Here is a 16,552-nt window from a genome sequence, read left to right as displayed (position 1 = left end):
AGTAGTCTCCCAAAAATAGCGCTCCTTAAAAAAAGAAAAGAGTTACATAAGGGGTGTCTGTGCAGAGCCTTCACCTTGAGCCTGGGGTTGTTCTTTTTGGGGTGTCGTTCCACATTTGGCCACAGGAGGTCGCCCTGGATCGCTGTTCGGCAGCAGCCGCAGCGGCAGCAGCCGCAGCAGCTGCTGCTCTGTCCTTGTCAGAGCTCCCTCTTCAGTAGGCCGTCCTGTGGAAAATCCTTTCAGGAGGGGATGTTCAAGGGCATTCTCTCTCTCTCCTTCTTACTTGCTGTTATATTCCTATGTCTCTCTCTCGTTCCTGTTTCACTCGACTGTCTTTCTTTCTCTCTTTCTTTTGTCATTTAAAGCCTTGTTTTCTGTCAGACCGGAAAAATCACATTTGCAAGTTGTTGGTGTGCATGTGGTTCTTTAGTAGAGGGGTGTTTCCTGCTTTATTACTGTGAGAACTATAGAGGTGAGCCCACCATATCCCAGGACTCTTACCTAACCTGCTGATCCACTCGTATATGGCAGCAGGACAGTGCATATGGACAGGAGAGACTTCCCTTAAACTGACCACGCTGACTTTAAAGCTCTCCACTTCTGCTTGTTAAAGAAAACACTGACCTCTGACAAGGTCCATAGTTCCCGAGCTGACCTGTTTAACCTATAGAACGGTAGCACCACAATATCGGATTTTCCTGCAGAGATCAATAAAGTATCCAATACATTAATAACTGTATTTCTAATCTAATGGCTTTCTTATTCCTCAGGTTGGGGGGTATGATCACGGCCTACAAGATAGTGCCAGATGAGCTAGACGAAATCAAGGTACCTGTCTGTTTATGTACTGTATCTGTCTTTATGTGGTTTAATCCATAATGAGGATTCATTCAATTACAATTAATTGTTTGTATGTGTGTGTGTGTGTGTGTGTGTGTGTGTGTGAACAGGAGACTCTGGTGGATTGGTGCGATGAAAAGGAACTTAACCTCATCCTAACTACCGGAGGCACCGGCTTCGCTCCGAGAGACGTCACACCAGAGGTGGGTTCTCTAGCAGCGAGCATTAATGATATTAAATTGAGTTTCATTGTTTGCAGTATTTCAGACTTGGATGTAAATTGTATAATTAAGCTTGACAGTTGTATTAAAATACAGCCAGAAACATGTTACATAAGAATCAAGGACAACCTGAGTGAAATACAGTTTGGTAAGAGGTCAAAGGTCGAGGAGTAATGTTATACAACTGCAATAGAGCTGTGATGATACTGTATCCTGACGATACTGCTGATATGTGTCTTAGAGGAAAAGGCAGTTGAGCGTTAGATCCCTTCTGTTACTTCACTCGGAGAACCTCAGCCTGTTTTCGCTGATTACACACATGTGTTGCACCACTGATTAACACAGTGTAATCAGCCCCATGGCCACATGGGAAATAAAGAGGCAGATGTTAGATCCTTATTGATTCACTTTTTTGAAAAAGATATGGGATCATGTAGCAAGCAATTCAAAATAATGGGTGTCAGGTGTCTGGTGATAGCATAATAAGTGAACTACAGAGGAGGAGGTCTACTCACACAATGTCGGGTTTCCTAATTCTTTATTGTTCTGACACACATTATTTTACACTTTGGATCAATGTAACTGAGTGTCAGAACTAAATATTTCAGATTCAAACCTTGGATTATAAAGGTTGAGTACATCCTTCTTATCCAATAGGATCATAAGGATTTTTCAGGCCTAAAAACTGCAATCACCCCATGATTTGTATTACATCTCATATGCCATATTCATTGTTTCTACTCCATCAGTTTAGTAAAAGAGGAAATTCTAGGACGCAATAACATAGACTACTTTAGAGTTACATAAATAAAATAAATGATGGCAGGCTTCACAAACTGGTTTAATGTCGTTCTGTTCACATCTATTATTGTTTCCAATACCCATACTAATATATGAGCAATACTAATATACTTACTATGCCAGAAAACGATTTAGTATATCCCATGACGTAGTTTGTCAAAGGCAGTTTGACAAAAATACCAGGATGTCCTCCTGCATCCAGTCACATTTTGCAGTGTGGTAGCCAGCAAGATTTCTAGCTGTTTCCGACCCACAATCACACAATATATGAGCAAGAGGGTCAAAGTTTAAGGTGCAATGTTATGAGGAAGTAGTAGTTTGTCCCAATTGAATATGTACTGCATTTAAAAGTACATACTTTGTATCGGCAGCTGCAGTGTGCACTATAAGTAAATAAAGAATAAGTGTGAAGTGTTTCATTTCAGCATAAAATACAAAGTTTTAGAGTGTTTAAAGACTTTCCTACACACATACTTGCAGGCAAAGTCTACTACCATGGAGGCAGTATCCTACTCTATGTACATGTAGATCAACGATTAGTCTTTCTCATCCCTTCCTCGTGTTACACACACTTGTGAACCACAGAACTTTGATGAAAAACGTTTTTGGGGATTTACAGTGCGATACTTCGGTTGTATGTACTCAGCCAACCTTACTCACACACACACACACACACAGACACACACACAGACACACACACACACACACACAGACACACACACAGACACACTCACTCACATACAAGCAATTTGGCAGGGGATGAGCTGTGGTTGTGAGCAGTATCATTGGTCCTCATCAATCATGGGAGACAGCATCAGCCTTCCTGGAAGAGGGAAGACACGTACAAACTGTAGTCACTGATAATACCTGCTATCTGATTCAACCCTGTATGCTGTAGACAAGGACATCTCTCTGTCTGTCACTGTGTGTTTGAAGGCTGTACAAGACACATATGACTGTATTTTGTTTAGCTGAAAGCAGGAGAGAAGTAAAATGTCTTTAATCTAAGAGCTCTATGTGTACTGAAATATAAATGCCACTTATTGTTCTGGGAAGGAATACATGTTGCTGTATTTTACATTGCATCCACTAACAAACCATGTCTTAACTGTCTGGAAGTCCTTATCTAACTTGTGTCCTCCCTATCTACATTACCAATCCAGATTGAATCATTATTTCCTTGGTCAGTGTGCAACTTAACAATTTTATGTTGAATCATTCTGTAACTTGGAACTTTCCAGAAAGACCAGTTGTTCATCATATTTTAACACAATGTGTGTTTACATTGTTTGTGAAATGGGACATCATGAGATATAAACATGCAGGGAAACATTTGTTTTTCAGAGGTGGAGGTTTTGTCCATTTCACTCTATTGTCAGGAATACAACCAGCTCAAATGCAGCTCAGTCACCTTTTAGCTCAACATTTTAACGGTTTGCAGCAGCCTGTTTGTTGTCCTGCTACACTTCAGTACGAACGACTACTAGTCTTTAATAGGAATTATGTATTCTACTCCATTTATACCACACATCTTCATTTTCTCTCAGAATATGAGATTATGCACTTTCGCTCATTACGTTTGCAGAAGATATTTTGGTGTTTTACTGCCATGAGGAACATTTCTCTTGCTTCAGTCAAACATTAGAACAACATGCACCTCATGCAAACCCTCAACAAGGCTTGGAGCTCGATCTCTTCCTGTTAGTCACATCCAGAAGATATATTCTCAATAAATTACTTTCCTCAAGTACGTTGATTCCTTGTGAATAGTCCATGGCTCAAGAAGCATGAAAGATGTATGGGGCGCCAATATTTAAGAGGACTGAACTTTCCCTAAAACTCCATGCTTTGAGTCAGATCACTGCCAGTGAATGAAACACCTAAATAAAAGCAGCTCCTCCTTTCTTTTACATGGATGTTGCATGCTTGCAGAGAATATTTGATTAAAAAATGTATTTGATTTAATCATATGCACTCAAAGCACTCGCCCTTTTCTTACACACATCAGACATATAATTAAGTTTTTTCTTCTTCTTGTGATTAAAGCAGAATATTACTAAAAAAAAAATACAGTCTGTCTTTTATACTTTGTCTGAATGCATTTCTGTCGTATCAAACAATTCCTCTTCTACCAATCAAAAACGTTGTATGGTGAGGTATGAATCCAGCCTCCCCCCTCCTTTTTCTCTCCGTCCTTCCCTCTTGCGTGTATCTTGCCCCTCCTCCGTCCCTCCCACGCTCTTTCCCTTCTCCTCATCTCTCTCCCCTCTCTCCATCTCCATCCTCTCCTGAGTCCAAGCCCACGATGCTCATCAGTGGCTCCTCATCGCTTTGAAGTCTTTTCTCTCCCCTCTCCCTCGCTAATGGTGCGTTTGAAGTGTCATTCAACTCAAGGGCACCCAACACACACAGCTGGAGGAGAAGGCACTATCTCCTCTGCTATCTATCTGTCAAGAACGTGCCGTATCAACTGCACTCACACATGTAGACACACTCACACAGACGTGCAACTAAGGCATGTGTTGCACATGTCTCATGCAAAGATGGTTAAATTAGAAAAAAAACACCACCCCTGGAAACCATATGTATCCTTGCTGGGATAAACCCCCAGGCTGTGAAATCAATTAATTCAAAATCACACTTTTTTATTGCACGGACTGACCAAAAAAAAGACATATTCCTCCATTGATTTCAAAGATTGAATCAATCTTAATTGCTAATGGGGGATGTAGAAGGGTAGGAGACAGATCAGATAAGGATTTCCCAGCCTTGAGCCGATCATAAGATTGTGCAAGAGAGGTTGTAAATCAATATTTGAAGGGCAGTCCATGTGTTTTTAGTCAGGACATGCATTCAGGAGGTTGTTGTAGGAGTGTGTGACGATTGTCAGTATGTCTTGGCCATCTGCCAGACTGTTACAGACTAACTTCTTTACTTAGCAACATTTTTGAATGAGATATCACTCTGAAGAGTTGATGTAAAGTAAGGTGTTTTTTTTTTTTTTTGTCAAGTGCATTCTGTTGCTTTTCTCCAATGTTGAAGTCACTGCAAATCACTCTGGATTACAGCCTTGGCTGTGACATGCTTTCTGCATATGATATAAAGGTCAAAATACAGTCTGTATTTAATGCGTTAAATGTTAAAGATCTCTTTCACTAGACAACATGAGATTGTAGAAATACAATATGTAAAGCAAACAGCTCTAGCTATGATTGCTTATTAACATGCTGCTGGACCCAACAGAATAAATATTGTTCTGGTTTTTATAATCACAACAAAATAATTTATATAAGACATCAGAACTTAAAGTAAATTAAAATATTGCATGCAATTACAGATCTCTTTATCCAAAGTAGTTGTTGTAGAAAGTGTATTTCATTGCATTTCATTTTGTCACAAGCTTTTCTCAGTATGAGGAGCTACTGTCCATCAAACGCTTACATCCATCTCTTCATATGAAACGGTCAGCGCTACGGGGTTTTCAGAGGAGGAACAGCGACAATATTTCTAGTTCGATTGTCTTTCTCTACACTGTAGAGTTTGCATACATAGTATTTACGCAGTTAGTAGTATTTACATATACTGAAGACGGTCACGTGAGTCACACGAGTTAGATTATGATCCCGCTAATGACCCTCCTCTTTATTTGTCTTCTCTCCAGGCCACTAAGGAGGTGATAGAGCGCGAGGCTCCAGGGATGTCTCTGGCGATGCTGATGGGTTCTCTCAACGTCACACCACTAGGCATGCTCTCCAGGTCAGACACACACACCCTCACAGCCGACACACAACCAAAACACATTTAGTTTTATTGACATCAATTTCACTTGAGTAATGTATATAATCCTTCATTTAAACAGATAACCTCGTAAAGGCACAGAGCACAGGATCAAACATATACTGTACAAGCAGAGAGAAACGCACAGAGGTCCACAGCAACACACATCACATGCAGTACATGCTAAAGTTGAAATGTCCTGTGAACTCTCAATGACTGGCAGTTATTCCAGGAGTCTTAACTCTCGAACACGAACGTTAAAAATAGTTGCACTATCACCAAGGTCGGGTGAATTTCACCCAATATAATGTACCTGATAAACTGATATACTTCTCATCGAAATATATTCAAATACAAGAATTTAAGGCAAGTTGACTGTAACTCAGACAAAACAACACAATGAAAGTAACATAACAACAATAGCTTGGGTGAAAATCACCTGACTTTAGTGTTCTAGGGTTAAATATTATACATTGTGACCCCGTTCTGTTCATTAGAGGGGACCATCCCACCTTCAAATGTAAGACAAAATGGTGAATGAGTTCATGGTATGCCCTGGATAAAGGGCAGCACACTGGGATACACATAATCAAAGCTTTAATGTGGAGGTAGAGCCATAAATCCTTTTCTTCCTCTGTATTCATATGAACTCTCTCCGGTGTTGCAGACCTGTGTGTGGTATCCGAGGGAAGACGCTCATCATTAACTTACCAGGAAGCAAGAAAGGCTCCCAGGTAGGAAACGCGAGAGATGACCTTTCTCCAGTGGCTGATAGCGTAAAGGTGTCGTTAGTCAAACGCAAAGAAAGGAACAAATTCACTTGCTGTGCTTGTTTTTGTTTATCAAATAAATACACATTTGGAAATGGGGGTGAGAACTTTTGTCCCCACATTAAAGTGTCCTTGAGCAAGACACTAAACACCTGATGTGAGGCTAGTGACGTGCATTGGCTCCTGCTGCCATCACTGGGTGATTGAGAGACTAATTGTAAGGCGCTTTGGATAAAAACACCACATAGAGCCCATATAGAAAGTGAACACAAAAGCGTGTTCGTTGTATTGGGACCGTTTCAGATCCCAGTGAATATCTCTTTACGGTTTAACACTTACAAAGTATGAACGCAAAACATTTAGGGATACATAGAAACCTTTGGGTCTGTGTCAGTGCAGCAACTAGTATAGCTATGACCTGTTATTGGGCAGTGTTAGCTTAGCATTGTGCTAGTAATGTGACTCTTTATGCGAAGGTCAATGCGGAAATGAATCTACATGCAGTCATTATAGATGTGTGTTGATGTACGCAGCATGTGTAAGGTGTGTGTATGGATCCAAGTGTGTGCATTCATGTCAATGATTAATCAATGATGTCTACAGTATAGATTCTTTCAGTTTGTTGTGGTATTTGTAAGTCTCTGTGTTTTGATGCATTTCTATCTGGACAAAGGAAAAGCTGCAGGGCGCATACGTGGGTGTGTGTTTGTTCTCGTGTGAGCATGTTTGTGTTTGGTAATGTAAACCTGCTTGTGTGTGTGTGTGTGTGTGTGTGTGTGTGTCTGTGTGTGTGTGTGTGTGTGTGTGTCTGTGTGTGCGTGTGTGTGTGTGTGTGTGTGTGTGTGTGTGTGTCTGTGTGTGTGTGTGTGTCCACCCACTGCTGTCTCTGTGTCCCGCTCCATCTGTCTCCTTCTCTGCTGTGCTGACCTGCACATCTGTCTCTGTCTCGTTACGCGTCCGCTTCTCCTGATCGATTTTAGTATTTCTTTTAATCAATTACTCCACCTCTCCCCCATCTGCTGCCATATTAGTGTCTCCCTCATCAACCCCCAGTTAAAGTTAACGGCACAAGCCGCCCATTGCAGGCTTTTATTACGATGATCTCCTGTCATAAAGATACCGGTGAAGTCCAGCTGAGCTAGCCAGACGAAGGGCCTTGTGTCAGTTTCAGCTTGTTTTGTCTCTTTGGCCTAATTTTAGTCTTTCTCTTATAGGTTCAGATAATGAAAGCAATCATTGTTTTGGGGATTGTAGGTGTTGTGGTGGTTTGCATTTTGTCCATATTGAAATGCTATCTGAGGTTTCACCTTTTATCGATGATTTTGAAGCAGGAGGATTATTTTCAGCCTGACATTTAGTTGTTTTTCTTTGCAAATACTGGATCTTACATTGCATGTAGTGCATTTTGTTTAATCTCGCCCACTTGGTAAATGTCTACATCTTTCAAACTGCACATCTCAACTTCATAACACAAACTCTCTGAGATAACCCTGATGTGCACCTTTAAGGCATTTGGAATTTCTTCATAGCAAGAATAATACAGCCAACCTTTATAAACCTAAATTGGTAAAACTGCAGTTTAATGTTTTACAAATGAAATTACAATGTTGGCTAAATAAAACAGAATATTAGTGTTGCGGTCTATGAAAACGTGCTCACTTTTCACCTTTGATAAATGATACAAAGGGACTCAATAGCGTCTACAAATACTCATTTGTCATCTCCATCGCTAAGTTTAATATGTATGAAGCTTGGTAGGCATTTGTATCACATGGAAACTTAAACGCAAGTCTCTTGGGACCGTGCTCTGAACCTTTTTGAAAAGCATCATTTTCAGCTGCATGCCATGCAGGAAACAAACGTCAAACTCGTAGACGCAAGTACAGCAACGTGCACTAATGTGCGAGGGCCCTCACATCGCTGCTTGCAGCTTCAATGCTACTTGTTTTGATAACATTTCTTCACGTGATGATGACTTCACCACCAAGTCATCACCAAACATTGTAACTTTTGCCGATGATGCTTCCACCTGCAGTGATGGTATTTACCTGAGGGGAAGACATTTATACCCACTGTGATGACATTTCTGTCTAATGGGAAAGTTTTTTTTTCATTAAAAGAAAAAAAATGATTGCAAATTTACCCTGTGAGACATAATAACTGTGTTACACCATTTGTCAGGTACTTACCCCCAGTGACAACCACAATGATAGGATAGTGATTTGTAATGAAAAAGGAAGTCATCAGGTTCTCAACCAATAAAGCTTATTAATCCACACACGTACTATGCACGTACTATGCACATACTAATGTTGTTGTTTATTTCAAAGAAGTAGAGATAAAAGGCTTAATTTGTGCCCCACACACACACACACACACACACACACACACACACACACACACACACACGCGCACACACACACACACACACACACACACACACACACACACATAGTTCAGGTTAAGTTTCTTGCAACTTTTGTGGTTTAGAAATTGAAGCATCCTCCTGTTTTACTTAACAAGTGTTTCAGAAGTGGCAATTTCTTGTCTTTTCTTACTCTTTCTTCTTCACTTTTTATGTACGTCTGACTTTCTTTTTTGCTCTCTGACCAAATCTCTGTCTCTCCAACTATGTCGCTTTTCATATCTCATCCTCTCAGTCTCACTCACTCTTTCCCTTTCTCTCATACTCTCTCGTCATCTCCTGCAGCCCCCCCACGCCCCCTCTCTCTCAAAACAGCAGTGCCTTCCCCTCATCCTCCATCCTTCTCTCTCGTTTGTGTTTCTCATCCGCTGGCAGTATATCCAGGGATTCTGCTCTTTAGTGTTCTTGACAGTTACTCTCCTCCAGGACAAAACAGAGAATAAGAGCAGAGAGAAAAAAAAACACTCCTGACGTACCTAAAAAAATTCCCGGCACGCAATGAAAGCACAAAAGGGGAGAGGAGTAATGTCTGCAGGCTCTTGACACTATCCTCACTCCTTCTTTTGCCAAATCCTTCTCCACTTTAGCCCAACACTCTCTTCCTCATCTTCCAAAATGTTCAGATGTGGGCTTCTAACACCCCAGCAAGAGGCATAAACAGTCCACAGTGTGCTTTGGGGTTTGGGAGGTGTGTGTGAGTGAAGGCGGGGGTATGGGTGGAAAGGTTAGCTTGCGGCTACACAGCAGGGCTGGCGGGTTCGTGGTAACCCATGCAATCTCTTTCATCTCCCAATCTGAGGAGTCTCACTGCTCTCTTTTTTGTATTTTTCATGAACAGTGGTGGAGGATGCTATTCTTGGCACGCGTGCATCCTCGTGTGGATCTATGGGATTTTAAATTCAGTCAAATCAAGGATAACACCGTCATGTTTAATCCAGCCTGTGATATGCACACTTAAAATGGGACGTGAAGGGGAGAGGTTGCTCAGAAAGCCAGTTCGCAGCCAGCGTAGATACTGTAAAGCCTTGGGGCGATTAATAATGTATCTTCTCAATGCTTAAAATACACAGGAAGATAAATAATTTCACAGATTAGCTCTTGTCTTGGGAGTGGGGAGAATGGAGCATTTAGCCTTGCCGAGGAGCCCACAGGCACACTGACACCCAGAGAGACACTGGAGAGGGGAAAGGAGATGGAGGGAGCAAGGAACGAGCTCCAGCTATTATCAATATGTCCAGAAGGAGGCGCTGTGATCTGTTGAGGCTGAAGAAGAAATCTCTGCTTGAAGCAGGGTCGCATGTATTTGTCACATATGACTGAGAATATATTACAGTATTACTGGTTATAGCAAATACCTCAAGGGACCAAGTTATTATCTTGAAACAGATTCACTGTAGAATAGAGAAAGACCTCTCCGTATTTAAGTTAATTGATCATATTTTTGGGAGATGTATTCTTGCTTTTGGATCTCCTTGGATGCAGTTTCCTATTAATAATCAACACATCCTCCCTGTTTACTTGTTGACTAGATACATTCAGAATATTTTACATTTCCACAGCACTTATTCCACAAATCATACTCAACAATCTGCTGCTCTCATGTTTATTTTATTTTCCAAAATGTGTTTTATTCACTTATTATTCCCCACTTCCTATAGAAAGTTTTATTTTGTTATTTTTTGCAGATTCCTTCACAATAAAAGCCTTCCAGCAGCTCAAATTGCAGAATATCTTATGTTTCTGTTATGCTTTCATCGTGATACTCCCTAACTTTTAAAATGCTCACAGAGAGAGATGCAGAACAGTGATTATTAGTGCAAATCCATCAAAACAATCACTCAACTTCTGGCTAGTACCATACATCATCCCTGATGGGCAAATGCAGTCAAGGTAGCTGAAAACATTTGGTGGGTTGTGAGGCATTTTGTGTGAAACAGCTGCAGAAAGTGTTGCGTTTCCACGAAGAAGCTCAATAGCAACATTACTGAGTGAAGAAATACAAATGTTGTAAGAAGCAGACACACAGGCCTAAACTCTTGCTGTTCTCATGGAATAAGTATTGTGCAGATATGCATTGTACTAAATGTAACATGTGACGGGTACAGCACTACATCTACAGGCCTCTTATTCTGTTTATTGTGTTTATTCTGGGTACTATTGTTTGAGACATTATTTGAATATCGACTCAAGACAACAAATCCCTGTCACTGATATTCTCTCTCTCTCTCTTGCACCGCTCTGTCCTTCTACGCTTGCAGGAGTGCTTCCAGTTCATCCTGCCAGCGCTGCCGCACGCCATCGACCTCCTGCGGGACGCAGTGGTGAAGGTAAAGGAGGCGGCGGACGAGCTGGAAGACCTGCCGTCGCCACCACCGCCCCTCTCGCCGCCGCCCAACAGTTCGCCCTGCCGCCACACGGAGGACAAGGGCGTGCAGTGCGAGGAGGACGATGAAGAGAAGAAGGACAGCGGTGTGGCGTCCACCGAGGACAGCTCCTCCTCCCACATCACCGCCGCATCCATCGCCGCCAAGGTACCAGGACGGAGGAGAGGAGAGGGGAGGGATTTGCCTGTTGCACTTTTCATCTGACTTCATCCATTTCAAACGGTCATCTATACACGTTCATACATGTCATTTACAGCATGTGCTGTAGGTAGCATTTTTACATCAATAAGTCCTTACCAACAGGGATTTAAAAGACTGTCATTGCTGTAAACATAAAAAGTGGACTACAAACAAGCAAGAAGTTAGTTTTTTCAGTAAAAGCAAAGGTTGAGAACGAACAACCAACATCTTTTCCGGTAACAGTGGTGTTTATAGAAAATACCATTTTTTCAATGTGTCCTATGACACAGAACAATACACAGGATATGATTATATTTAGGTAGGTTGACATACAAAATAGTACAATATATTTGTTTTGATATATGGCAGGTACATGTTCACAGGAACGTTGATTGTATGTTTAATACACTTAAATTGGATAAAGTATAAATGTGTGAATTAAAGAGTGCACTTTTCTCACTATTTGAAGGAGTTGTAGCATGTTAGCATAATTGGAGCACATCCAGGTTAAAGGGCTGTCATGATGGTATTATATCAGGGGTACACAATTACTTAACATAACACATTGATGTTTAAAAATCCTACAGGTAGCACTTTTTTTAGATGATTCACTGTTTTTTACCCAATACACTAACAAAACGTCTCTGCTGGTACTTTCTGTCGGGCTTAAATGTCATGAATCAACTGGGCAATCATTGACGCCTTCAAAATGTATGACAAATCTCTTCTTTAATAACAGGAAGTACACAGTGAAACATTTCTATTTTGAAGGTTTATTCCTATGAAATTTGCTAAGTGACGCATGAAGCAAATAAAGTTTGACTTCTCAGTATCGTATTCAAATAAAATTACCCGGATCTTCCGGCAATCTTCTGCATCCATGGACCCGTAGAGCAGGATCACCGTGTCCTTTAGCCCCGCCCCCTTGTCGGTCCAGCATGTCTCGGGCTCAATGACATGAACAGAGGAACTCTGGATTTGGCCCTTTAAAACTTTAAGGACCTGATGATTTGAATAAGGACTATAACAGAGTTTGTATTGAGAAGTTGATTTATTTTTTTATAATTAGCTCATTTATATTCGTCTCTTTCCTAATCGACATTCAGCCACTATGTAAAATTACGGCACACTTCCTGGTGCCTTGAAACACACATTGAGGTTCATGCCTGGCATCTTCTGGCCAACTTTCTTTAACAATGAGCATCTAAATGCAAATAGGTCGTACATATGTGTGATACAGTATTTTTTCTTCTTTACAAGATGACCTAAATACTCTATTCAATAAGTTCCTGGGGCATGAGTTTACTGAGGCTTTCCCCAGGTACATCTGTTATATCTTCCAAAGTTTGGAACACAAAAGCTGCATTTGGAGAAGCGTTTGACCTTAGACTGGCCTTGTTGGACATACTTGCACAGTATTTGGTCCAGATGTGTGGAATTGTTTCATGAATTCAGCTCTTAGACAATTACAAGCCCTCTTTTAGGTTTTATTGACTTTATTTTTCCTGGCTACATCTTGACCAGAAGCAATGTAAAGGTAAAGTCAATAAACCCCATGTGAAATACTCTTTATGATTATTTGTATCATTATGAGGACACATCTGACTCCACTAAGTTTCTTGTTATTAAAAAGTGATCTCCATCAAGGTTAGAATGTCTTGAGTTGAAAAAGAGTGAATCTTTTCCTAAACATACATTTGTCATGTATCTCTGTGTATCATATACCATGAATGTGTGTTTCTACATACATACGTGTGTGTGTGTGTGTGTGTGTGTGTGTGTGTGTGTGTGTGTGTGTGTGTGTGTGTGTGTGTGTGTGTGTGTGTGTGTCTACATACATTTGTGTGTGTCGGTTTGTGTTGTGTGTGTGTGTGTGTGTGTGTGTGTGTGTGTGTGTGTGTGTGTGTCTACATACATTTGTGTGTGTCGGTTTGTGTTGTGTGTGTGTGTGTGTGTGTGTGTGTGTGTGTGTGTGTGTGTGTGTGTGTGTGTGTGTGTGTCTACTCTGTGCAGTTACATGCAACATCAAGTATCTCTCCATACCCATCATCCTTCCTGCCCTGTCTGCAGCCTGGACCCTGCTTTGTGGCTCTGTTGTCAGGGTAACATCCCACTTCATTGTCCAGTCACAGAAGGATGTTGGTAAGACTCCGCCCCCCTGATATCTCATTATTTGTCATCATCACGCCACATTTTTGAGGTCATTTGTCTTTCATCTTCATCAACCATGTGAGTAGGCGTGGTCGTTTAAGTTGGACTATTAGAAGATGTTTAATTATGTGTCGTCTCGGCTGTTTTTTGTGTCTGTATATAGGTTTGTAGCATATCTCTCTCTCTCTCTCTCTCTCTCTCTCTCTCTCTCTCTCTCTCTCTCTCTCTCTCTCTCTCTCTATATATATATATATATATATATATATATATATATATATATATATGTGTGTGTGTGTGTGTGTGTTTTCCTGGATCTTCAATATCAGTATGTGTATTCGTACTGCCTCTACGGGTCTTTTGTGCGAGGTGTTTACATGCACGTGTGTCTGCGTACGCTTGTGTGTGTGTGATCTCAGATCCCAGACTCCATTATCTCGCGGGGTGTGCAGGTGTTACCCAGGGACACAGCCTCTCTCAGCACCACGCCCTCGGAGTCGCCCCGCGCCCAGGCCACGTCCCGCCTCTCGACCGCTTCCTGTCCCACACCCAAAGTGAGTCCACGTGCAGTAAACACACCGGCGCTCAAACACACATTTAGACAAACACAACGGGATCTTGTTTGTACTTATATCCTTGTGAGAACTTATCGTTGGCAATATTAAGGGGAAAATATCTTTCTATTTTTCCCTGATAAACTCCATCCCCAACTCAAACTGTCATAACCCTGAATCAGTTGTACCAAACCTCGCTACATTATACATCTGATGGGTTGTGCGATGAATTAACTTTGAGGCTTAAAATGCAGGTAGTTCTAAAGCCCTGTGTACACGCTCATTTTATTGTGCTGTAATGTGCAGATTAAAGCTTCAAATCTACCCTTAATCTGATCCCAATTTTATATTAAACTGAAAACCCAAATCCTAAATCAAAAGCTGGCCTTGAAAAAGTACCAAAAAAGGTGCTCACCGAAAGTCCTTCATCTAAAACTTCAACAGGTTTTCCCCCAGGATATGAGTGAGAGAACATACACCTCCAACTACACACGCTGCACACACACACACACACACACACATACACACACACACACACACACATACACACACACACACACACACATACACACACACACATACACACACACACACACACACACACACACACACACACACACACACACACACACACACACACACACACACACAAAGCCTGCCTTAGCCCGTTTTCTGTCTGCTCAGCCCTTCTCTTTGTCTCCCACAGCTCAACTGCGTTTACCGCCACAAACTGGTTATTATAGCTATGCAGTAGCTATTCTGTGCACAAACAAATACACTATTGTTTCTAATGGAATCCCTTTTCTTACTAACGACAAAGATTTCTGATTTTGATTCATTATTTCTTTTCAGTTATTTTTTGGGGAGAGGGATTGTACTACTCCTTTTTTTTCCCTCAACTTTATCGTTTATTGCATTTTGGTTCAAATGTGTTTTCCATTTGTATTCATGTCTATGTTCATTTTAATTCAGGTTTAAATTAAACAATCGATAGTGTCCTGCAGTACCTGCTTACACATCAAAACATCACACACACACACACACACACACACACACACACACACACACACACACACACACAGACTCACAGTCTTGACTGGTGCTCTCAAAGTGTGTGTTTTGTGTCTGTTTCAATGTGTCTTCTATCTGAAGCCCTTGTTGTTTGTGTGTGTGTGTGTGAGTGTGTGTATTTGTGTTTCTGGAGACAGCAGGTTGTGATGCTCATGCTTGGATGCATTTGCCTACAGAATTATTCCCCAGGTTTAATTCAACATATTGCAATTCTTTTTACTATATCCCCCAAGTCTGCTTTTGTCTTTTCCCGCTTTTATGGGATAGTTTAACATTTTGTCAACATGTGTGCCTCTTTTTAGCGCTCATTTTGTAGCCCATAAGTACCACATGTTGACGGCTCTCAGGTTAGTTTGGGGCTGATGGTGCCAGTTTGTTATAATGAAGAGTTCTAACTTGTTTTATGTTTAAGTGACACAATTATTGATGTAAAAATCATCAAATTGCAATATGAAATGTCCAAGTATCCTTCTATGTTTTCACCAATCTCTCCTGCAGGTTTTTAAAATCCTGAATGGTGTCAACTCTCTCTCTCTCTCTTTCTCTCTCTCTGTCTCTCTCTCTCTCTCTCTCTCTCTCTCTCTCTCTCTCTCTCTCTCTCTCTCTCTCTCTCTCTCTCTCGCTCTCTCTCTCGCTCTCTCTTTTACCTCATCTGTCAGTGTCATGTCTCCATTTGTCTCCCGGACAGCAGGCAGGTGCTATGGGAACAGATGAGAAGGTTGCCATGGGAACAGTGGGATGGGATGCGGGTGGAGGAGGGAGGACGGGTGCATAGGCGGGTCATGAGACAGAGGAAGCAGCCAGAGGAGATCGCCCTCTCTCTCTCTCTCTCTCTCTCTCTCTCTCTCTCTCTCTCTCTCTCTCTCTCTCTCTCTCTCTCTCTCTCTCTCTCTTCTCTGTGTAGAGCGATGAGACATATTTCTAAAAGTCTGTTGGAAATGTTGATATTTAATCCTGAAGTTCAGCCATATGCAAAAACAATCGGTCAAGATAAGAAAAACTGAGCAGCAAATAAGAAGATGGCTCATTTTATTTTAATTTCCTGGCTCGAGCCAGAGCTTTTACGGGACTTGAACCTGCAGAGCTTTGATTGAAGACCCTTGTACAAGAGCGGCGGTTTTCAAGCGTTTTGCAGAAATGTACAGCTTATGAAATGTTTGGTTGTTTTTAGAATCTCACATACTCCCTGCAGTACTGCAAACTACGCCTTCAATATCACTGCAATAGAGTACAGTACAAAAGAGTTAAACTATGTAATTATACATTATAACACCTTTATATCTGATTGACAACATTGTGTTCCAGTTTGGTGCTCGATCTTTATTCCATGATCCTGGACTCCCTCGTCTGCAGGTTTTTGTGATTTTGTCTGTTTCTTTTT

At 41.2% G+C, this 16,552-nt stretch overlaps 1 protein-coding gene across 4 annotated transcripts in view; it reads left to right on the top strand.

Annotated features, from left to right (window-relative positions):
• The window catches only part of gphnb (gephyrin b), an 87,481-nt gene that overhangs the window by 33,947 nt on the left and 36,982 nt on the right, over nt 1–16,552 (top strand). For all 4 annotated transcript variants that reach the window (XM_068576823.1, XM_068576825.1, XM_068576826.1 and 1 more), the window contains exons 3-8: nt 771–828; nt 951–1,043; nt 5,524–5,618; nt 6,307–6,373; nt 11,093–11,365; nt 13,966–14,100. In XM_068576823.1, coding sequence (XP_068432924.1) covers nt 771–828; nt 951–1,043; nt 5,524–5,618; nt 6,307–6,373; nt 11,093–11,365; nt 13,966–14,100 — 721 coding nt within the window. The remainder of the gene's footprint in view (nt 1–770; nt 829–950; nt 1,044–5,523; nt 5,619–6,306; nt 6,374–11,092; nt 11,366–13,965; nt 14,101–16,552) is intronic.

Source organism: Clinocottus analis, unplaced genomic scaffold (assembly GCF_023055335.1).
Source record: "Clinocottus analis isolate CAN_PGR_092001 unplaced genomic scaffold, fCliAna1.0.p SCAF_15, whole genome shotgun sequence".
In the NCBI taxonomy this organism is placed as follows: domain Eukaryota; kingdom Metazoa; phylum Chordata; class Actinopteri; order Perciformes; family Cottidae; genus Clinocottus; species Clinocottus analis.
This window is presented reverse-complemented; position numbering and strand designations above follow the sequence as displayed.